This window comes from Juglans regia, chromosome 4, assembly GCF_001411555.2.
Source record: "Juglans regia cultivar Chandler chromosome 4, Walnut 2.0, whole genome shotgun sequence".
In the NCBI taxonomy this organism is placed as follows: domain Eukaryota; kingdom Viridiplantae; phylum Streptophyta; class Magnoliopsida; order Fagales; family Juglandaceae; genus Juglans; species Juglans regia.
Window position 1 is genome coordinate 16,478,898 of NC_049904.1, and position 23,569 is coordinate 16,502,466.

The 23,569-nt window shown below is 36.6% G+C and overlaps 1 protein-coding gene across 2 annotated transcripts; it reads left to right on the forward strand.

Annotated features, from left to right (window-relative positions):
- The first annotated feature begins 6,108 nt into the window (after nucleotides 1-6,108).
- LOC109004744 (protein LSD1-like) lies at nucleotides 6,109-23,194 on the forward strand. 2 transcript variants are annotated; one of them, XM_018983401.2, is made up of 8 exons: nucleotides 6,109-6,351; nucleotides 6,491-6,568; nucleotides 9,411-9,524; nucleotides 19,884-19,994; nucleotides 21,381-21,493; nucleotides 22,060-22,140; nucleotides 22,569-22,622; nucleotides 22,773-23,194. In XM_018983401.2, exons 3-8 carry the CDS (start codon nucleotides 9,413-9,415, stop codon nucleotides 22,812-22,814), a joined length of 513 nt encoding a protein of 170 aa, XP_018838946.1. In that variant the 5' UTR covers nucleotides 6,109-6,351; nucleotides 6,491-6,568; nucleotides 9,411-9,412; the 3' UTR covers nucleotides 22,815-23,194. The 2 variants fall into 2 exon arrangements, with proteins under 2 accessions (XP_018838946.1, XP_018838945.1); XM_018983400.2 differs by having other exon boundaries at nucleotides 6,111-6,351; nucleotides 6,491-6,557.
- The last annotated feature ends 375 nt before the right edge of the window (nucleotides 23,195-23,569 follow it).

The window sequence follows — 23,569 nt, forward strand, 5'->3', positions numbered from 1 at the left end:
TTTTTAATGATGACTCAGAAATTGTTTTCATAAAATATTATGCTTTTGTAAAAAAATTATGATTTTCAACTCTTTTTTTAAATTTTTTTTAATAAGTATAGAAGAATTATACTTTTCAACATTTTAATTATAGGCTTTTATAAAATAAAATAAAAAAATGCTTCTAAATGCTTTACATGAAAAAAAAAAAAATCGGGTACAACCCGGAACCCGAATTTCCTGGTTTTAAAACCCTGATTAATCCGGGTTCCGGCCCGGGTCTGACCCGGATTAACCCGGTTCGGATTCCGGCCCGGGTTTGAAATCTGGGTTTTGGTCCGGGTATAGCCGGGTTCCCGGGTCGGAACCCGGATGAACACCCCTAAACATATTATTATATATGATTCATGTTTACTGATAAAAAAAAAAAAAGTCAAACTTAGAGATAATAGTATTAAAAAATGAATTATTATATTTTTTAAGTCGGTGTGTAGAGCACACCATCCATATAACTTAAATAATAAGATCATATTTATAAGATTCAAATTTTAAAATTTTTCTTACAAATCAAGTTATGATTCAACAGACGCAACATATGAGACAACTCCAGGATAATGACTTTACATTGGGCACGTGAGATGAAAATGTTGCTCCTCCTAGGCAGGTCGTAGGGCTCGAAATCGCTTTCTTTAGGTGTTATGACATATAAACACTTTACTACGTGTGTGTTATCTATACTGGTTTATAAATATAATTTTTCATCCTAAAATATAAAAAATTCAAGATACAAAAAATCTTATCCACATGTAAATTTAGGAATATATGTATATATATATATTTATATGATGCAAGTTTATTGGTACAAAAATTCAAAATTAGAGATAATAGTATTTGTCTTTTAAAAAGAGTATTATTTGTTTAGTGTTAAAAAAAAACATTATTTATAAAGCAAATATGTAAAACCCATTCATATAAAGGACAAAATAAAAGAAAATACTGACAAATTTAAACGAGACTCATTGAAGAATAGAGATTAGAGAAAAACCACATGACCTTTGATTTAGATACATATTAAGTTAAATTTTTAAGTGCCAAACTTTTAAGTTTTAAGAATAAAACAAATTTTTTTTTTTTTTTTAAAGATTGGAGGTGAGATTATAAGATTATAAGAGAATCCTAAGTTGCGAATCTCTGACTTTTTTTAAAAAAACAAAATATGATTATTATAGATGTTTGGTGAAACTATGGGGTTATTCTAATTTTTTGGGGGAATAAGATTTTTTTTGGTAAATTATTATTTTTCTTCTGTGTTTGTTTTGTAAATTATAAAAGAAGAAGGAGAAAATGTGTTTTTCATAATAATTTGAGACTATTTGAATTTATTTATAAAAAGTGCTACAACCATAAAGAGATTTTATAAAATAAACTCACGTATTGACATAATTTGACGATGTATGTCATATTATACAATTATTTTTATTTAATTAAAAAAAAACACAAAACATTTTGGTCGGCCCACCCGCCCTTTTGAATCCGCCTTGATTAAGAACAGATGAAGTATCAAAAAAATTATCGTTGAAAAGAACATGTCCACTTGCTATATATATTCAAAAAATCCCAAAAAGATCATACATGTAGAAACCATCACATCTATTATTGTATATAAAATAGGAGTTATATAATTTCAACGTGGCATTCTACCCATAAAAGTAAGTATTCTACCCATTAAATTTGAAATATTATGTTTATAAAGCGATAAACCTTTTAAAAATAATATTTCATTATGAATTATTATAACTTTTAAGTTTCATTTCATTTCTTATATATAAAACTATAAATCGATTCAAAACTCTACCCAAAAGCACTACTAATTCAACATTTATATTGTTTTGTATTTTAAACAGAATTATATGACTCCGATGTGACATTCTACCCATAAAAGTAAGCATTCTACTCATTAAACTTGAAGTGTTATATTTATGGACTGGTAATCCTTTTAAAAGCAATGTTTCATTATGAACTGTTGTAACTTTTAAGTTTCATTTCTTTTCTTACATATAAAGATATAAACCGATTCAAATCTCCACCCAAATGTATTATTTCAACATTTATATTATTTCGTCAAATAAACCGTCATATAAACCGTTTCGAATTTCTCCACTATAAAACTCGGCTTCTCTCTAAATCTCTTTTCCTTATACACAATAATCCGCACATTGCACGGATTATAGGCTCGTAAATACAATGAGTAAGCTTTGCATGTTAATATGCGTATTTGCATTCTTTGCATAATGTTTGATTTTCTCTCCTGACGTCCTACACTCCCACTCTCAATTGAGAAGTTATATCCTTTGTCACAATTAAGACGCGGAAATGGCTTTCAAAGGTCAAGATCTTCTCAACTTTTCGTACGAATTTAAGAGTTTCAGTTGAAAGAGATAAATACAAGAAATAATTTCTACATTATTTTTGTTGTGCCAATATGGATTTTCAAGCGAGTAATTCTATATACAATTATAAAGTACGTAAACATTATATAATCGTTTTAAAAAATACTGAAGTCTACTATTAAAAAATTAATTTTTTTCATGTGGATCTCATATTTTATTTACTTTTTTCAAAACGATTATACGACGATTGTACAATTTAAAATTACAAATATCTTTTCTCTTTTCAAGCAGCATCAAATACTTGATAAACATTATAAAACCTACTTCATGTGTATATCTCTATCTCATTAGAGGATATCTAGTTATCCGTTTGAATAATGATATACTTATGATTCTCTTACAACTTTGTTATAACTCAAATCAACCAATGTAATCATAACATTTAAGTAAAAATAATTTTAATTTTATATAAGAGAAATGAGATTTACAGTCATAAAGTGCGTAAGAACCGCACACTTTTTTTAAAAAAGTGAGTAAATATGAGACCTACATGAAAAACTTAATTTTTTAATAATGAGTCATATTTTTTTTTCAAAAAGATTGCATGTCACTTATACAATCCATGACTACATCTAACATTACTATTTCTCTATCGTGCCATTTTGTTCATAATCTATATGTTGGAATAATAGAATATTTAACTGACACAAAAATGAAAAATTATGTAGTTATTTGTTTTTAAGAGTTAAATATAAAAATGGTCTATGTATTTGCCTTTTCAATAAATTTTCGGATAGATTAATCTCTATAATTTAGTTTTAAGATTTTTACTGCTGGCATCAACTTCAATTATTTTAATCGTTAATATTTCATTAAAAATACCACATCAACATATTTTTAGAAAAAAAGAGACTTATATAAACACCTAGTCATTGGTGCCAAATTATTAGCGGTGAAGGGATATGAGAATTAGAATGGTAAAAGTTGAAAAATACATGGAACAAAAAATTTAAAATTAAAATATAATGATTGATCTATTTAAAGATGAAATATATCAACAATTTTAATATTTATCTTGAGATAAGAGGCAAGAGGTCTTTTACCACATCATCCTCCATCTCCCAAAACAAAGCCAGACCACCCTTTCTTTCCAAATGATTAATAGCCAAACACCCTTCCATCTCCAATCTCTTTAACTTTTCAACAGCAGCAACTTTTATTAGTGTTTCAATGAGAAACACAATTTTGGACTTCTTATTCTTCACCAATTAAGTTTCTAATAAAAAGTTATTCACAGTGGCATGTTAAGGCATCTGTTAGAGGTGGGGGTAATGGAAGTTGGCTCTTTACTGGGTTCTATGGACATCCTGATGCAAGCAAGAAGTGGTAGTCATGGGAGCTTCTCAAGCAATTGTCTCCATTTGAAGGAGGGGCATGGTGTGTAGCTGGAGACTTCAATGAGCCATTATCACAAAATGAGAAACGAGGAGGCAATAGAAGAGAGGAAAAGTTTATCTCAGGCTTTAGAAAAGCTTTAAAAGTAAACAAATTGGTGGATGTGAGAATGAGTGGTAATTTTTTCACTTGGAATAATAGACATTCAAACCATACATTTACTAAGGAAAGGCTGGATGGATATGTGGTTAACAATGAATGGATTAATATGTTTGGGAAGGTTAAAGTGGAAGGGCTCACAACAAGTACCTCAGATCATCATCCAATCATGTTTTCTGTTAGGAAGGATAGGAGGTACTTTTCTAAAAGACAATTTTCATTTAAGTTTGAAGCTAGTTGGATAAGGGAGGACGAATATGAAGAGTTAATTAGAACAATTTGGGATGACACTCCTCAGGCTGGCAGGGAACCTCTTGTGTGTGTGCAGAATATTTTGAGAAAGTGTGGTGGTAAACTGAGTAGTACTTTTAAAAGAAGGGATAGTGAGAGATGTAATGATATTGAATAGCTAAATAGAAGAATTAAAGAGCTACAAGATAGAGAGTGGCCTATAATTCTACAGAACTTCACAGCTTGCAAAAGGAGGTGGGTTTGTTATTGGAGAAGGAAGATATAAGGTGGAGAAAGAGGGCAAAAAGGAATTGGTATTCCTTAGGAGACAAGAACACTAAGTATTTTTATGCTTGTGTTAAGCAGAGAAGGAAAAAGAACCAAATCTCTTTAGTTGTTGATGCTGCCTCATAACTAAAAGAAGGGAATGAGGAGGTTGTGGAGGCATTTAGGCAGTAAAAGAACCAAATCTCTTTGGTTGTTGATGCTGCCTCATAACTAAAAGAAGGGAATGAGGAGGTTGTGGAGGCATTTAGGCAGTATTACACTGAGGTCTATAAAACAACAGCTCCTTCATGTGATCAGGTGTTAAAAGGGGTACAATCAATTGGGGTTCGAGTCAATGAGCAGATGAATGAGGAGTTGGAAAAGCTTTTCACAAGGGATGAAGTTGTGGCAGCTCTAAAGCAGATGGGTCCCTTGAAAGCCCATGGCCCTAATGGGTTTAGGGCATGCTTTTATCAAACCTATTGGCATACAGTATGGGATAAGGTGTGTGATGTAGTGTTGAGTTTCCTGAATAGGGGTGCGCTTGATAAGTCCATCAATTTTACTTATGTGACCCTTGTTCCAAAAGTGCCTTAGCCTAAGAAGGTGGGTGATTACAGACCTATTAGTTTGTGTAATGTGTTGTACAAGCTAATTTCAAATACTCTTGCAAATAAACTTAAGCTGGTGCTTGATAAGATTATTGCTAAAAATCAGAGCGCATTCATTCCTGGTAGGTTGATCTTGGATAATGTTATTGCAACTTATGAAACTTTGCACTCTATGAAGACTAGATCTAAGGTAAAGGAGGAAGCATGGCACTGAAAATGGGCATCTCAAATGCTTATGATAGAGTTGAATGGAATTTTTTAAAGGTTATCATGTAGAGAATGGGGTTTAGGGAGAGATGAATTGAGTTGATTATGGAGTGTATAACCTCTGTATCATATGTTGTGTTAGTAAATGGTAGAGCAGGTGATGTTATATACCCTTAATGAGGCATTATGCAAGGGGATCCAATTTCCCCTATCTGTTTTTATTGTGTGCTGAGGGGCTAAGCAGTCTCATTAATGCAGTTGAGGCTAAGGGTGAGATAAGAGGTATGGCTATTGCAAGAGGATGTATAAGGGTTTCTCATCTCCTCTTTGTTGATGATTGTATTATTTTTGCAAGAGCTAAGTGGCTTGAGTGGTTGAAGGTGAAGGAAATCCTACGGGTATATGAAGAAGCATCTGGCCAGTGTATGAATTTACAAAAAACCAATGTGATGTTTAGCTCTCGAGTTATATAGGAAGAAAGGGAAATGATTGTGAATGATCTTGAGGCAAGGGTGCAGAGCAGCTGTGAAAAATATTTGGAATTGCCTACTATGATTGGAAGAGGCTACTATGACACATTAAGAGGGATTAAGGATAGGGTTTGGTATAGGATTAATAATTGAAAAAATTAATTCCTTTTTCCTGTTGGCAAAGAAGTACTTCTCAAAGTAGTGATTCAGTCTATACCTACTTACCATATGAGTGTATTCAGGTTACTTAAGAGGCTGTGTAAGAAAATATCTGATTGTATTGACTAGATTTTGGTGAGGTTATAAAAATAATGAGAAAAACATTCAATAATAACGGCCAAACAAGCAATTTTATTAAATATTATTTGGAACACAAAAAAGCTTTCCGTGTCGAGGTTCTCTCCTCTCCCGTTGAAAGATTCTAAAATCCCATTCCCAATAACAACTAATATGGACAAACGGACGGATCTTTCCTTTCTTTCCTTCCATTTCCATCGTTCTTCCACCCTCTCATCCACTCTTCCGTATACCAACCCCCACCCCCCTCCCTTCCCCCAGTTTTTGTTTGGATCCAATAATTTCTAAAATTTTTCCTCACTCTTCTTGTCTATCAGCTTTTGAAACCTCCGCTCGCGGTTTTAGGTATCAACCATATGATATGAGACCTTTCTTTCTTCATTTCATATCGAATTCGTTGATTTTCTGAGATGGTTTTGGATTTTCCGTGCTTGATTGCTTTTTTCCGGAGATGAACCTGAATTTTTCATTTTGTATTCTGTAGAACAATATACTGGTCTATTCAAAGTACGTGAGAGAGGATCGAGGCTTTGGTGCTTTGAAGCAACGAGGTAAATTTTAGGTACTCTTGAGTTTTTTATTCTGGGATTGTGCGATTCTTTATTCAATTGTCAGATATCAACTGTCCCGGGCTATGCCGCTAAATTGAAAGGAAAGAGGATTAGAATGCAAGGCATTAATAAATTAGGGCTTGAAACTGAAGTTTTCCATGTTCTATTGTGGAACTTGATATGTTTTCGGCCTTGTTCGTATATAAAGTCTCAACAGGACTTTAAAACTCGTATTAGACGTATTCACAACCTCTGTTGATTGCTTGTTTTAGTTATCATGTTCTGTTTATGAGTAATGGATTCTGGGAGCTTTTGAGAGCGTGCTCAGGTTAATCTACCTCCCCTGGACAAATACAACCTCGACTCTACTGGGGGATCTATTACCTGTTCTGGGCTAATTCCTGTTAGTCCCTCTCACTATTACAAAAGGAATAAATCAAATATGCATTTGGGAAACCAAATCGGTCATTCCTCCAATCCAATGACGAAGTGATATGGTCTTCAACTTCAAAAGGACTGCTGGAAGTGATTGAGAACAGACAAAGAAGAATATATAAGAAGCTATATGAAGAGACAAAAACACAAAACAGGGTTGTAGAATAGAATTCTCATGAACATATATGCTTAAAACAGCACAAGAACTTTACATTAGCCCCAGATCTATGTTCTATAGCGCAACATTATCTTTTGACAACTTGCAGAGCTAATACTTCCTAGTTTCAAGAACAAGCATAAATAAGATATACTTATTGACTGACCTAAATTCAGCCCAAACTACAAAAAAAGGCGTAATAGCATAACTTCCATAGAAGACTACTCCCTGCATCATTCTTACCTTGTTGCAGGAAACTTGACCTTGTGTTGTCAACTCATCCTTGCTCCCAAAATCAATTAGCCTCTTGGTAATGGCTCAATCTATAGATAGAAAGCCCTATGATGGGAAACTACCACGTTAGGTTTGGAGAGAGATGGGACCGGTTGTATAATAGGGGGAGCAGATGCAAGCTTTTTCTTTCAATAGCCGGCCAAATGACTACAGAATCATCAGTCTACTCTACCCTTAGCTTCGTGTTAACACTAAATTGAAACTCTACCTGGATTAGGTCCGTCCAGCTCTTTTCTTTCATATCAAAGGCAACATTCCTGTGGTGTTGATGAGCTACTTTTTTTTGTTCTCCAAATTTCTATCTTCCATCCATTACTCCGCTTCATCATGAATGGGCTTGATCTAGTCGCTACCTCGTTTGCTCTCTTTTCCACACTACTTGTATTCTGAATGGAAGTCATGTCCAGAACACAATTTATATTTAGTGCACACGATCTCAGACATACAGCTCTAGGTAGTTCAGTTTTTGAACTGTGCACGCAATACCTTCATCATGCAACTCATTGAATGCAAATTCAGCATTCGGGAACACCGAATCTGCTTCTTTAGGTGGTGTCCATTTCAAGACATCATAATACATATTCCATCAGAGTGCAGGTGATGCGGGCTACTAAAATATAAATATGTTCCAACTTCCAATTAACCCGCATAAAGTTCTTCAGAAATGACTCGGAAATTTTAGTACACGATCTGAATTTTGTTCTAGCAGTTGAAAAGACAGCAGTCCAAAAGGATTACTAGAACTAATTTCTAACAGAGAGAGGAAGATGGGAGAAGTGAGAAGACAAACCGAAAGTATGGCTGGCAGTAATAATTATTTTGGTACAATTGCCCGAGGGCTGAGTTTCCTACTAATGCATTCTCAGGAGAAAATGTGCATAGTACTTCCTAGTTCCAAGAATGCACAGTTAGAAGTGAGGTATGACTTGCTGGCATACCTTCAGCATGAACTGGAAAGAAAAATATTCAATTGCCTAACTGCCTGAAAGTAGAATAAATAATTATCTGCATACAAATGCTAGAAATATTTAAAACGCCCTTCTTAATAATGAAATGTTGAGCTTTTGAAGAGCTGGATGTGCAGGGATAGAGGGCGAAGGTAAGGGTAAGTGCTTTTTTGAGGGTGGTTCCATTATGTTTGATATGGCTCATTTGGAGCAGAGATTGAGGTTTTTCAGATTTCACTACATAGACTGGAGATAGTGTGTTTCGGATTGCTTATGGAGTTGTCAATGGTTTATGGTTCTGTATTACCTTTTTTCTTTCTTTCTTTTGGGTGTATATTTGTGCTTTAACCCGAGATATTGTCGTATTTTTTCCCCTCCCATTGGATTAGGCCTTCCTTGTGTACTATCTGCTTAATAAGGCTTTGTCCTTTCTTTATTTATATATATACGTATGTATGTATGTATATGTATGCATGTATATGTATGTATGTATATATATGTATGTATATATATATGGGATTATGTATGTATATATATGTATGCAAATATATACATGTATGTGTGTGTGTGTGTGTGTGTGTGTGTGTGTGTGTATTGGATCCTGATGCAAAGATGGGTCCCCTGTCTCTTCTATATGTAAAATGTTAATGTGCATGCCATATTTCTATCTTCAAGGTACCCTAATAAAATGATAATGGTCACCTATCAAAAAAAGAAAATGATAATGGTTTGGGCACTCATGCTTTCTTTCTTTAAGAATATGTTTTGTTACTTTCTTGTCATTTTTTGTGCAGATCCTGTCTTATTTTCTTTTTGCTTTGTCTCTGTAGTTTAAATTTTCTTGGCTTTTGAGAGTGGAGACTAAAGCCCCTTGAGTTATGGAAATTTGATTGTATTAGGCTAATAGTATTGCTTGCAAATCATTTTCAAAAGTATTTCTTTTGAAGAGCTATGAATTTCACTCTGGTAATTATTCAGCCTTTCAGTAGTCTTCTTATGTGGATTTATTTGACATTGCAGCTATGCAGAGCCAGCTTGTGTGTAGTGGGTGTAGAAGCATTCTTCTGTATCCTGGAGGAGCCACTAATGTTTGCTGTGCATTATGCAATGCAATAACCTCAGTCCCTCCACCTGGTATTTTCTTTGTTATTCCTTTCTCATCATTGTGACTCTGGGCCATGTACTTGTTATGTTAATACATTTCAGACTGACTTATTAACTTTGAACATGGAAGCTTGATTTGATAGATTCCTTCTTCATATGAGACAAATATGTCAGTGTCTTGTGTCCAAAGTAGGGATTATGACTCGGAACTTGAAAAATCAGGTTGGCTGAGAGATCCATTGAACCGGGTTATGGAGATCCATAAACATTTACTTCTTCAAAGAAAAATACTTATAAAAACTACTTCAAAGCAAAATAGATAACTTTATTGAAACTTAATATAATAGTACCAAAAGCACATAAAACTGACACTTAGGGAAATATCCTCAATGTCATTTTCTTCCAAAGTGAACTATTTTTTTATTTTTGGATTGGTAAAAATGAATTTTATCAACGTAAACCAAATTCTAGTACTATGTGATGAACACTTGTTTTTTTTTATAAGTAAGGAATTTATTGATTGAAAGAACCTAGTCAACACCCATGTACACAGGAAGTATACAAAATGGACTCCTAATCACATTCTAGAAAGCTGAAAAGAAAATAAGAACTCGTGAACATTCCCTCCCTTTAGTACAATAGCAGCCAACCATTGAACTAAAGAAAACACAAAAAAATTCCATAATTCCCCCACATTTCTCTCCTTGTTGTTGAAGCATCTCTCATTCCGTTCCATCCATATACACCACAATAAACACAAAGGAACCATCTTCCATGTCGCTTCTAGTTGAGGACAATGATGTTGCCTCTTCCAACATGCTAAAAGTTCTGACACGCTCTTAGGCATGACCCAGGACAGGCCGGCTCGACTGAAAATACCCGCCCATAACTCCCTTGCCACCTCACAATGCAAGAAAAGGTGCTCAATTGATTCGCCATTACTCTTACACATGTAACACCATTCCATCACGATCATACCACGTTTCCTCAAATTGTCAGCCATCAAAATCTTTCCCAAAGCAACAGTCCAAATAAAAAAAGAGACTTTTGGTGGTACGGGAGCTCTCCAAATACCTTTCCAGGGAAACCGAATAGGCTGATGAGCTGCCAACACTTTATAGAAGGACTTAACAGAAAAAATTTTGCGCCTTGAATGTTTCCACAGCATTCTATCCCACCCATTTCCTCCTAACTTCTTGGAATATAAAAGGCTGTAAAAACCTGCTATTTCATCCACTTCCCAGTCTTGCGCATTTCTGGATAAGATCAAATTCCACAGAACACTCTCATTGTCAGTGCACAATACATCAGAGATAGTGGCCTGCTGGTTTTCAGCCAATCTGAAAACAGTTGGAAAAACAGTAAATAGAGCACTCTCACCACACCATACATAAAACCAAAAACTAATTCTAGTCCCCACTCCCACCTCAAAACTAGTGTGCTTTACGAACTCCTCCCACCCCTTTCTGATAAATTTCCAAAGGCTTACACCAAAGGAACCCCTACCCTCCGTGGAACGCCAACCCCCCCAATCACAACCATACTTCCGAACAATAACCAATCTCCACAAAGAATCCTCTTCCATTTGAAATCTCCACAACCACTTCCCCAAGAGAGCTTTATTAAAAACAGATAGACTACGCACCCCCAAACCTCCCAACTCCTTCGGACGACACACCTGCTGCCAACTCACTAGATGAAATTTATGTTCTTCCCCCATACCACCCCACAAGAAATCCCTAAACAATTTCTCCATCCTATTGGCCACTCCCACCGGTAAAGGGAACAAAGATAGAAAATAAGTAGGGAGATTGGATAGAGTGATTTTGATTAGGGTAAGTCTCCCCCCTTTCGATAAGTATAGCCGTTTCCAACCTGCCAATTTTTTTCCTACTTTCTCTACAACTCCGTCCCATATGTATTTAGCCTTGAAAGAGGCTCCTAAAGGGAGGCCCAGGTATTTCATCGGAAGAGAAGCCACTTTGCACCCCAACAAACTTGCTAGCTGATTGATATTGTCCACCACTCCCACCGGGACCAACTCCGACTTTCCCAAATTCACCTTGAGACCCGAGACAGCTTCAAAACACAAAAGAACAGCCCTTAAAGCTTGCAACTGTCCACTCTCAGCATCACATAGGATTAAAGTATCATCTGCATACAATAAATGAGAAATGGAAAAAGCACCTGAGGTAGAGTTACCCACTGAAAAACCAGCCATAAAACCTCCCCTTACCGCGGCCTCCACCATATGACTCAAGGCCTCCATCACTACAACAAAGAGAAAATGAGATAACGGGTCCCCTTGTCTCAAGCCCCTCGAACTCGAGAAGAAACCACAGGGTTGCCCGTTTACTAAAACTGAAAACCGAGCGGATGATACACAATGTTTCACCCAACCGCACCACCTATCTCCAAAACCACACCTCTTCAACATATATAACAAAAAATCCCAGCATACATGATCATAAGCCTTTTCCATATCCAACTTGCAAATGACTCCTGGAATACCTTCCCTCAATCGGCTATCCAGACACTCATTCGCTACCAAAACTGAGTCCAAAATTTGCCGTCCACGTACAAAGGCATTTTGGGACTTGGAAATGATTTTATCCATCACTAAGCTCATTCGATTCGCTAACACCTTTGAAATAATTTTATAAATCCCGCCTACCAAACTGATGGGGCGGAAATCTTTCAATTCAATAGCACCTGCAACCTTCGGGATGAGAGCCATGAAAGTAGCATTAAAGGACTTTTCAAACTTTTGGCAAGAATGAAATTCATGAAAGACCCTCATCACATCCTCTTTCACTATGTCCCAACTTTCTTGAAAGAAAGCCATAGAGAAACCATCCGGACCTGGAGCTTTATCTTTGTTCATCCCTCTTACTACCTGCAGTACTTCTGACTCCTCAAACGGTCTTTCTAACAAACTCGTTGTACTACCATCCAACTGATCAAAATGTAGTCCATCCAATTTAGGGCGCCACACCTCCGTCTCTTTAAGAAGTCTTCATAGTAATTCTCTATATGTGCCTGAATGTCTGCTGGAGATTGATGCACTGTGGTACCTGAATGAATCACCTCTATCACATTATTACGCCTGTGAGAATTTGCCATTTTATGAAAGAAACTAGTACATTTGTCACCCTCCTTCAACCACGTCATTCTAGATTTTTGTCGCCAAGATATTTCTTCTAACAGCAACACCCTCTCTATTTCGGACACCACCTCAGTTTTTCTCAACGAAGACTCCTCGTTTACCTCCCCCTCTTCTAAAGAGCTCAACTCACTCCACAGGGCACTCTTTTGTTCCTCTGTATGTCTAAAAATCTCCATATTCCACTTCTTCAGATCCAATTTGAGTGCTTTAAGTTTAGAAGCCACAATAAAGCTAGGAGTACCATGAAAAGAATACGAGGCCCACCAATTACACACCTTCTCCCCAAAACTGACCGTTTGAAGTCACATATTTTCAAATTTGAAATACCTCCTTCCCCCATGGAAGCCATCACAATCTAATATAATGGGGAAATGGTCAGAACATACCCTTGGTAAACGCTTCTGAATTAGATCCGGAAAATGAGACTCCCATGAAGAAGAGACCAGAAACCTGTCCAATTGTGACCCCCCTCTACTATTAGACCATGTGTAAGACCCCCCCACTAGAGGAAGATCAATCAAATTGAGATCGAAAATCAACTCCGAAAAATCTTCCATTGCCCATGTCAAAGAAGAAATCCCCGCCCTCTCACAAGGAAAGCGTACCACATTAAAATCCCTACACACCACCCAAGGTAATTCCCAAATATGTTGCACTCCCGCTATCTCCTCCCACAACAATCGTCTATCTCTATCCATATTAGGACCATATACCCCTACAAGAGCCCACCTCCAACCATCCTTAACATTCTTAAAAGAAACGGCCACTGAATGGTTCCCAATGCAATCCTCTACTAGATCCACTACTCTTTTATCCCACATTAACAATACCCCTCCGGATGCACCCAAAGAGGCTAAAAAACTCCATCCCACAAACGAGCAACCCCATAGACTCCGAATAATATTCCTATCAACATGGCTCAACTTAGTCTCTTGGATACAAACTATATCAACTTTCCAACTACGAAGAAGAGAACGGATGCGAAGCTGTTTATTTGCATCGTTAATACCCGTGACATTCCATGATATAATTTTAGGCTTCATAAGAATAACTGCTCCCCCTCCCCTTCTGTCTTTCCCTCCCCACACTCCCCTCCTTATTATCGTAATTAATAGTGCAAATTAGTCTTCTCAACTCTCTATCTTGTTTAGCAGCCGACTTTTCTGCCGTTGAGCATCCAGATTCAATGGCCACTAGAAGAGCCCTGAACTGCTCTTCATAGTGAACACTTGTTAACTATGACATTGTCTCCATTGCTAGTTCTTGCTTGCATCCTCATCCTCAACCTCAGCCTCACTTGGGACATTTAAAACACAAAAGCAAAGTGAGTTGAATACTCAATAAAAAATATGTATATATATCATACAAGAGTTTTGTTACTCATCATCCCCACACACCACACGCTATACTTTTTTTTTCTTCTTAAAATAATTTAACTCTTCTACTCATCATTCATATACCACACATTTGATAAGAGAAAAAAAAATGTGATGTGTGGTGTGTGGGGATGATGAATAGATTTTTTCATCATACAATAATTAAGGTAAAGACAAGCTTATTTTTCAAACGACATTCAAAGATTTTAAGGTCTCGTTTGTTTTCATAGTTCATCTGAACTCATTTTATTTCATCTCATCTAATCATTAAAATTTTTTCCAAATTTCCATACAAAATAAAATAAACAATTCAACTTTTTCAAATCCCAAAACAAAAATAATATTATGAAAATATATTCTAACAATATTTTATTCAACTTTTTAACTTTAATCTCAACTCATTTCATCTCATCTCATTTGCAAAAACAAACGAGGCCTAAGAGAGCATTCACACACATTGCAAATCTTTTCCCTTTAATATTTCAGTGGTGAGCACAAATTTAAGCCCTGTGTGTAAGGGTTAAAGATATTAACGATATCAAAAGGGCACAAAAAGAGAATAAAGCAAAAGCCAAAAGCTTACAGATTGATATGTTTTTCTGTCCAGTAGGACATCTTTAAATTACAAAATGATTGGTTGACATCTGACATTAGATGTGATGTTGATACTTAATTTGAAATAAGAGAGGAAAAATATGTGTGAGAATCTTTCTAGCCATCTTGGGGCTGGAATGATGCTTCAAGATGATGTGAACTAGTATAGAATTTAAGTAGTTGTAAGCTGTAGATTGTAGCATCCCTCCCTTCCTGTAGGATAGGAATGTTACGCAAATACGTAACTCACGCAAGGCAAGAGACCCATCATAAAATAAATTCTTCATTTACTCAACTTGTTAAACTTAAAACATAATTAGTGTCTTGAAAGTGGAAGGAATAAATAAGATAAACATGCTGACATAAAATTTAAAATAAAGTATGTAATCTAGATGGTGACATATTTCTTTTGCACAAGGTTCTTCCGTCTAAAGCCTAGCTTGCCTACTCATCTTGATCATTCTCATCACCTAGGTGTCTAGAACATCAAACACTATTAAAAAAACTCAATGACAGCACATCATACCGTAAACTAAATTTAACTTGGTTTTCTTGAAAAGTAGATACATCAACCAACATATCGTACATATAACAACTAATATGTAGTATATGTGAGAGTACGTACGACTAACATATTCAACATGATAACTACTAACATGTTCAAGCATGTCTTATTGACTGGTCTTTCACTTTCCTTTAGGGGTGCTACCCGCCCCCTACAGGGCGGGGCCACCCCTTCCCCTTCCCTGCCCCGACATAGGCGGGGGTGGGGATTTTTTCCCCACACTCTGCCCCCGTATAAACGGGGGCGGGGTACCCCGTCTGCTGCACGGGGTGCGGGGGTGGACCTCCATTCGTCCGCCCCTTCCCCCCCCCCATTGGGCCTTTGGCCCAGTTCAGTTATCTGGGCCCAAAATGGCTCAGAAACACATTCAAACCTGTTTTTGGGCCATTTTGGGCCCATAATTAAACTACAAAAATAAATATATTGCAAAACTGAAAACAAAAAATAAATTATATGGATAGAAACTATTAACTAATAACTATATACTAAGTTTGAACTAATACTATTAAGTATTAACTAATAGTCATCACTAAGGCACTAAGTTATTACAATTATACAAATTAAGAGAACTAATAAACTATTACAATATTACAAACTCATCTAAAAATAGTAAATATTTCAAATTGTACTACTAACTATTGTAGTAACATTACAATTAATTGTAAATTAACAAAATCATAACATTTCAAATTTGATCAATTTGGGATGGCGGTGAGTTCACTGAGTTGTGTTGACTGCTCTGAAATTGTGAGAATCGAGATCATAAAACTTGCAATATTAATAAGTTAAAAATAAAAGAAAATAGAATTATAAAGTTATAAACATGAAACAAAAATTTAAAATGCATGCACATTGTGCAAACCATAGCAAATTGGCAATGGTGGGTCCAATACACACAAAGTCATACTGCAGCGGAGGTAGCCGTAGACGCTGTCTCATGTATCACTATAACAATTAAATTTGAAATTAATACCGATGAAATGAAAATAAATAAATTAAAATAAGAACATGAAATTCAAGTCTCACGATTACCAAATTCAGGCTGATCACCACTCTCCTCCTCGACGTCGGCCTCCTCATAGTCAAGAACATCCGGAACATGTAAAAGCAAGAAATCGTGTGCAACATCTAAAGATATATTGACTGGAGCTTAATTCCAAACTGTACATCAAAATATTTTAGAAATTTAGGTCTGTGTAGCAAAATAAGTAGCTATGTTAGGATTTTAGAGGATCCATTTGACCAATAAAGGGAATGAAGCTAGAGATTCATTAATGTTGAAACACTGCTTCTTATTAAACACACTCCTTTCCTAATTATAAGAAGGAAAAAGAGAGACTGTAAAAAGATTAGAGAAATGAAACCACATCTCCTTAACAAACTGACAGTCATAAAAAGATGAACAATAGATTCAATTCCACACTCGATGCATCGGCTACATTTTGAGGCCAAACTGATGCCAATACTTTGCATATTGAAATCTAAAGCCACAATATTGATGTCTAAAAATTTAAAAATCACAATTAATACTTCTCGTCTATCTTCATTTTACCTTTTAATGAATTAATTCCCTACATTTGTCCCCTAAATTACCATTCATACAAGGCATACCGAACGGAAACCCTAAAAATTTCATACTCGCCTATAAATAGTCTCTATGCATACCGAACGGAAACCCTAAAAATCTCAATCAAAGTTCAAACAATTCAAATGCACATTCATCCTCCACAACACAATTCACAATCCCATCCTTCATTTAAATTTTAATCCCATCCTCCATTGCATAAAAAAAAATGCAAAAGAAAATGGGAAAACCCAATCGGGAAACTTACCTTTGACGAGAACCACGACGGGTGACGGCAATAGGCGACGGAGAGTCGAGACTTCATGGAGCAAGGCTCAAGCTTAGGAGCAGAGGGACTGGGAGATAGATCGAGAGAGAAGAAAGCCGAAGGGGGGAGAAATCGAAGATTCGGGAGAACTAGGAGGGGGGGGATTCCCAATGCAAAATGGCACCATTTGATGCAGGGTGTTTAAAAATACCCCCTATGCATAAAACGATGTCATTTTGCACGATGACAAAACGACGCCGTTTTGTCATTGTGCAAAACGATGTCGTTTTGATGTATGGGGGTATTTTTTTTTATTTCTTATAAATATATATATATATAATAAAAGGCAGGGGTGGGGTGGGGGTGCTGCTATGGGTGCCAAATGGGGGAGGGGCCACCCGCCCCCTGCATTTGGCTGATGGGGGGATCCGCCCCGCCACACAGGAGCGGGGCGGCCCCTACTTTCCTTTCCTTATGGCCATCAAACATTATTCCTTGTGTTCAAGGTTGTGCTCTAATTTCACAACCCGTGGCCATAGCTTACAGGGGCAACCACTAACATCTCATATCATATCGTACTATGGTGAACCAGACCTTAATTCATGATTCTGTGTGGCTTGCGTGTCCACCCATTACTGTATTGGTGCCATGCATCTCTTATGGCCATTCTTAAAGCTTAATCATTCTCATTCTCATTCTCATGACTTTTCTTTTTACTTATCTGATGAGAATTTTCATGGCATGCAATGTGACATATGAAATGCATGGATCAATACACGTAGATGACATGACTGGAAAAAAAATGGCTTAATAACATAGCATGACAGCAGGGCATAACAATGTGGTGTAATTAAGTAACATGTCCCACGCAATTAAATAACATGTCTTATGTAATACACTTATCATGTTGACTTTGGTACTGAGAAGAGTCTTCCAGGGAGGGGCTTACTATTATAATTTAAAAGGCCTTGTTTACTATATATGGAAATGCATGATCATGCTATTGATCTTGTAGCTCCAATCTGACGATTAATGTGCGTAATCGATCACCAAAATAAACAATTAGTCATATACATAAATCAGGTTCCTGTAACTCAACTAATAAAAAAATCCATAAAATAATCTTGTAGTTTTCCCATTTGATAACTTCAATGCTTTTAAGCTACAAATAACAGTATATTCTTTTTATTAAAATAAGCAGCTGCTATTACCAGCATCTGTCTCATGGTTTGACAATTTTATTGTAATCGTCAATTAAAATTTGTAACTTTAACCCCAACACTTGACACACTTTCATCCTGAAAGTACACAAATTCTCAAAATAAGCATGATTATTTCATAGCTTTGGTGAGGGAGATGAGAGTTTTACTGGAAGAGGACGTATGTGTGCCGAACCAAGAGAGGTATGGCAAGGAGCTACAGATGTGGCGTGAGCAAAAACTGGTCTTCCAGTGGGTGGCGTCAGGTTGCTGCAGAGAGAGAGAGAGAGAGCTGTGAGTCACCAAAATTGCTTGCTAGGGAGAGAAAACAGAGGAGGAGAGAGAGAGAGATAAAAGAGGAAAGAGGGAAGATGAACAAAAGAGAGCTCACCTTGACTTTATGGTGGTGTAATAACGGCAGAAACGTGGCTGACTTCAACTGGCTCTTGGTGGCGATGAGCTTGGCTGGGTGGCACCAATAACAGAGGGAACCCCCCGACAGATCAATTAGAGGGGAAAAAGCTTGTATTAGAGAGAGAGGGGACAGTGAGTTGCAGAGGGAGAGTAAGAGATATATTGAGAGAGAGAGAGAGAGAGGAAGAAGAGGTTGAGGAAAAAGGAACAGAGAGAGAGAGAGGAGGAAACTCACCTACCTTTCAATGGTGGGGCTGGTCTGGCGGCACCGTGTTGCACCATGAGTTTGGAGTTCCACTTGGGTGTCGGTTGGGGTAATTGGAGATGTGTTTTTGAGTGAAAACCAAAGGAATAGAGAGAGTGAGACCAAGAGATGAGTTAGAGAGAAAATAAAAGAGGAAGGAGAACTCACTGGTTTTTGTTTCTGAACAGAGATGGCCGGCGTTCCGTGGTGATCAAGGCTGGCTTCATCGCCGGTTGTGGTGATCTGAGAGGGGAACAGCATGAGCCAGAGAGATTGAGAGGATGATAGAGAGAGAACTTTTGAGGAGAGCTTCTACTGTTACATGATTGTGGGGATAAATGTGTGGGAGATTTTTGAGAGGAGAGGATCTGCATAACTGATGCTTATATGCAAGCATTTGTGACCGGTTCAAGACGCAGATTTCATAGTCACAAAATAGTTTCAAAACCTAAAGGTTGAACTCCATATTGTTTTTTCAATTATTCCTTTTAGGCATAGCTGTCAAAACACCTTGTTAGCCACTGCATGGAGTTGGTGACTGCTAATCTGATTGCCTAAAAGGTGCTGTCCCTGCAAGGGTAATGCACCAACCTAGGTAAGGTAATCTTGATGTGCAGCAAAGAAGCATTGCTCTCTTTGTATATGGTTAGGTAGTTTGCATTCACTGATTGCTCAGATGAGCTCGCAATCATGAATAACAAGAGGATCATCAAGTTTCCATAGCCATTGTATTAGCATACATGTGACATCCTCGAGCATTCTATAAATTAAGAAAGACTGATATGGTGGTTGGCAGAATGAAAAATAAAAATAGTGGAAAATATGGAGGGAATCAGTAACTACGTGTGGAAATGTGCAGTTTTAATTGTTGGGGGTGATGCTAAAAGATACATGGTATGGGACCAGAAACTAATTGATTGTATTTAACTTATACATGATATAAGCCTACAGTAGGATATTTGTGGTTTAATTATCTAGGTTTGTGTATTAACCTTGCAGGGATGGAAATGACTCAACTTATATGTGGAGGTTGCAGGACGCTGCTAATGTATACACGCGGGGCAACGAGTGTAAGATGCTCTTGCTGCCACACAGTGAACCTTGCACCAGGTACAATGTATATGCTCTCTGTTCATTAGGTTAAGCTGTAACTCGAGATTTCATGAATGTAAAATTTTATTATGATCTGCCTGGCCAGTTTAGTGTTTGAATAGTGTGAAGCTGTAAGCCGAGCTTTCGTCTGTGTGGGTAGTGAAAAAGTTATCACTTTTTAAATTTCATTCATAACATGTTTGAAAACCCAAAATAAATTTTCATCTCTCAAAATAATAATCATGAGCATTGGTTCTCGTGATGAACACACATTTTCCAAAACTTTTTTTCTAAACATATTTTCAATGGAACCTACCACTTTCACAAACTTAAAAAGAAAAAATAAATAAAAAAGAAAAAAAAACTTCTCAAAATTGAAAAAATTCTTATTCAAACATACTCCAAATAATGACTCAATTTGTATGAACTGTCAGACCAGTTTGAATCCTTGAATCTTTGTTCTGCAATATAGAAAGATTCCTTGTCTTGCTTTCCTACACTTTCGCAAAGTAAACAAGTGTGCCTATGCAATGACTATGAGGGACTCTAATCCTTGTTAGAAACAATTTGGAGTAGGTTTTTACAATCATCGAGTGGATGCGATTGTCTGCTTCAATGTGAAACAGTACAATCAACTTGCTGGAATAATATCATTTTAATATACTTAGGCTATGTTTGGGAACAAATATTTTTAGAATATAAGTCTAGGTTATTTCACTCAAACATCTTTTAGACAAAAACAATCTTAAAAATAATTTTCCTCAAAACATCTTACCTTGATTCTCGTTTCACAAAGCCAAAAAAATACAAATTTTTTATTGGCACTGGGCATTCAGGAACAAAATTCCAATTAATCACAAGGGTGCACAGGCTCTTGACAAGGAATTTTCTGCAAATACACCTCTGGTAATTCAAGGGAAAAGTCCCCCAGTCCAATGGCCCTCTAAGAGTGTGAATGAAAAGTTTTGAATCCAGGACTTCTGGTTTACATGTCTCGCCCCAGTACCACTACGCTACCCCTTGGTGGTTAACTCAAAAGGGAAAAGTCCCCCAGTCCAATGGCCCTCTAAGAGTGTGAATGAAAAGTTTTGAATCCAGGACTTCTGGTTTACATGTCTCGCCCCAGTACCACTACGCTACCCCTTGGTGGTTAACTCAAAATTTTTCTTCCCAAACATATTTTCAATGAACCCCACCACCTTCCAAACCCCAATATAATGTATCAAAAACTCTCTCATTCCAAACATATTCCTAGTGGGTCTTACTGTTGTGGCAGATTTCAATGTTTGGTTCAAAATCTTCAAATGGAATCGTATCAATTTCCTGTATATTTCTTTATAATCTTGTCTTCAACTTATTCGCTGACTTTTTCCTGTTTTGGGTTTTGCAACTATGTGAAAAAAGTATCCAACCAGGTTGCCCATGTCAGTTGTGGGAATTGCCGGACAACACTCATGTATCCCTACGGAGCTCCATCTGTTAAATGTGCAGTCTGTCATTATGTCACTAATGTTGGAGTAAGTACTATTTAATATATATTATGTCAGTCGAAGAACTTATCACTCAATAATTGAATTTACTTCTTACTGCAGCTCCTAAAATTTACTCCTTAATATGTTCTGACAAGTTATGAAGTACATTTCAGTTTGGTTCTATGGAGGCTTTAAACATGCTAGCTATTTTATAGTGAGCTTTAGTATGCCCTGATTATCCACGAATAAAATAATTTGTGAAAACTGTAAAGTACAGTTTGTTTAAATGAGCTTAGCACTTTCAAGTGCTACACTTGTAAAATTGTTGCTACTAGTGTAGACACTTGCATGCACACAAGCTGTGATTAGTTATTATTAGTCCACGAAAATGCTAAGATTCTGATATATTGGATTCAAGTGATTGTCTAAAATCTATAATACACTGGGATGATACATCATATTCTGCTCTGTTTATAGGAACACATAACATATACCTTTTTTTAATCATTATGCTCCATAGTTTTGCATGTTTTCTTTGTCAATTCATGGTGAATGCTGGTGATCTCTCTCTCTCTCTCTCTCTCTCTCATGCTTTCTTATACATGTTGCAGATTTCCAATACCAGGGTACCCATTCCTGTGCACAGACCAAATGGGACAGCCAATTCTGGAACACTGGCCTTCAGTTCAACCGTAAGCTCTCTCTCTCTCTCTCTCTCTCTCTCTCTCTCTCTCTCTATATATATATATATATATAACCAGGCTGACCATCAGTAAGCTTGAGTCTGCTATTTTTTTCCTGATATGAGAGAGTGGAGGTGGCATTAACTATATAAATCTGCTTGGCATACTCCCGTCAGGGTGCAGCCTAGTGGTCAAAGTTCAAGCTTAGGATGAGCTGTAAACTCACACATCCTGGGTTTGAATCCGCACTAGGAGTTTCTTTGGATTACCTAATACACGATTCTGGCTGGTAGGGTCATGTATAGGCAGTTTACTTCCCAGGTCTGGGTCCGAAAGGCCATACTTTTGTGAGCTTTGACCTCATCAAAACAAAATAAATAAATAAATATGCTTGGTGCAATCACTTGTATTTGATTCAGTCAATGCCTCATTCTCAGAGCCAAACTGTGGTTGTCGAGAATCCTATGACTGTCGACGAAAGTGGCAAATTGGTACGTATTATACCCTCTTTTATGTTTTTAATTATCTCTATTCCTCGCTCTCACCCCACCCCTTGTCCCCACGCTTCTACTCAAGCTCACTATGAACTTTCATTTTGTGGGAGATAACAAGATGCACTGATGAATTCCTGAATGTCACAGGTGAGCAATGTTGTTGTTGGGGTCACAACAGACAAAAAGTAATTCAATGGCATTCAGAGAACCATTACTATCGGTTTTATTTTGTTACTATCCAAATCCATATTTCAAATCACTTGGAAGATGGACATGGAAATTATTTGTGTATATGTTGGGGACTGCCATGAATAACATTAATTTGAGAAAATAATTCCAATATAAGGCTCTCAAGAACTTATACGTGTGGTGTACATTAAGAGGATTAGAAGAGTGAAAAGGTCGCTGGACTAGTGCTCGCATACTGTAACATTTTTTTTTTTTTTTTTGGCCAAGTTTAGCTGAGTGAATATGATCTTGATGTATATGTATCAAAATAACGTATAAAACTGCTAGCTTTCTGACTTTTGATTAATTTCTTTTAAATTATAATCTCACATTGTCTGTTATGGGGTTAAACTTATATTATAAAACTGCTTTTATTTATAACTTTTATTTCAAGATGTTTTATGTTGTTTGATGCAGTGGGTTTAATGGATATAGGTTGTGGTAATGATTTTTTCCCCCAGGTGCCTCACTTGCGTGACTGACTATGCATTCCTTTGTTCCTTGAAATCCAGTTACAAAGAAAGAAAACTTGAAGGACTTGTATTTTTTTTTTTTTTTTCGGGTTTCCTCAGCAACATCAATTATCTCATTAAACATAAAGGAAAGTTATAACAAGTGGGGTTTTGACTTCTGATCCCAAACACAATTTACAAGCAGGGTACATTAAAAACAAAAATTGCCTAAATAACCCAGTAAAGGATTTTCTAGTATGGACC

Bases quoted from the DNA above. Each gene is read 5' to 3' on its own strand.
- LOC109004744 (XM_018983401.2), top strand. From the start codon at position 9,413: ATGCAGAGCCAGCTTGTGTGTAGTGGGTGTAGAAGCATTCTTCTGTAT. The intron at 9,525-19,883 runs GTATTTTCTTTG...TTAACCTTGCAG, and splicing joins AACCTCAGTCCCTCCACCTG to GGATGGAAATGACTCAACTT. The intron at 22,623-22,772 runs GTACGTATTATA...TGAATGTCACAG, and splicing joins TCGACGAAAGTGGCAAATTG to GTGAGCAATGTTGTTGTTGG.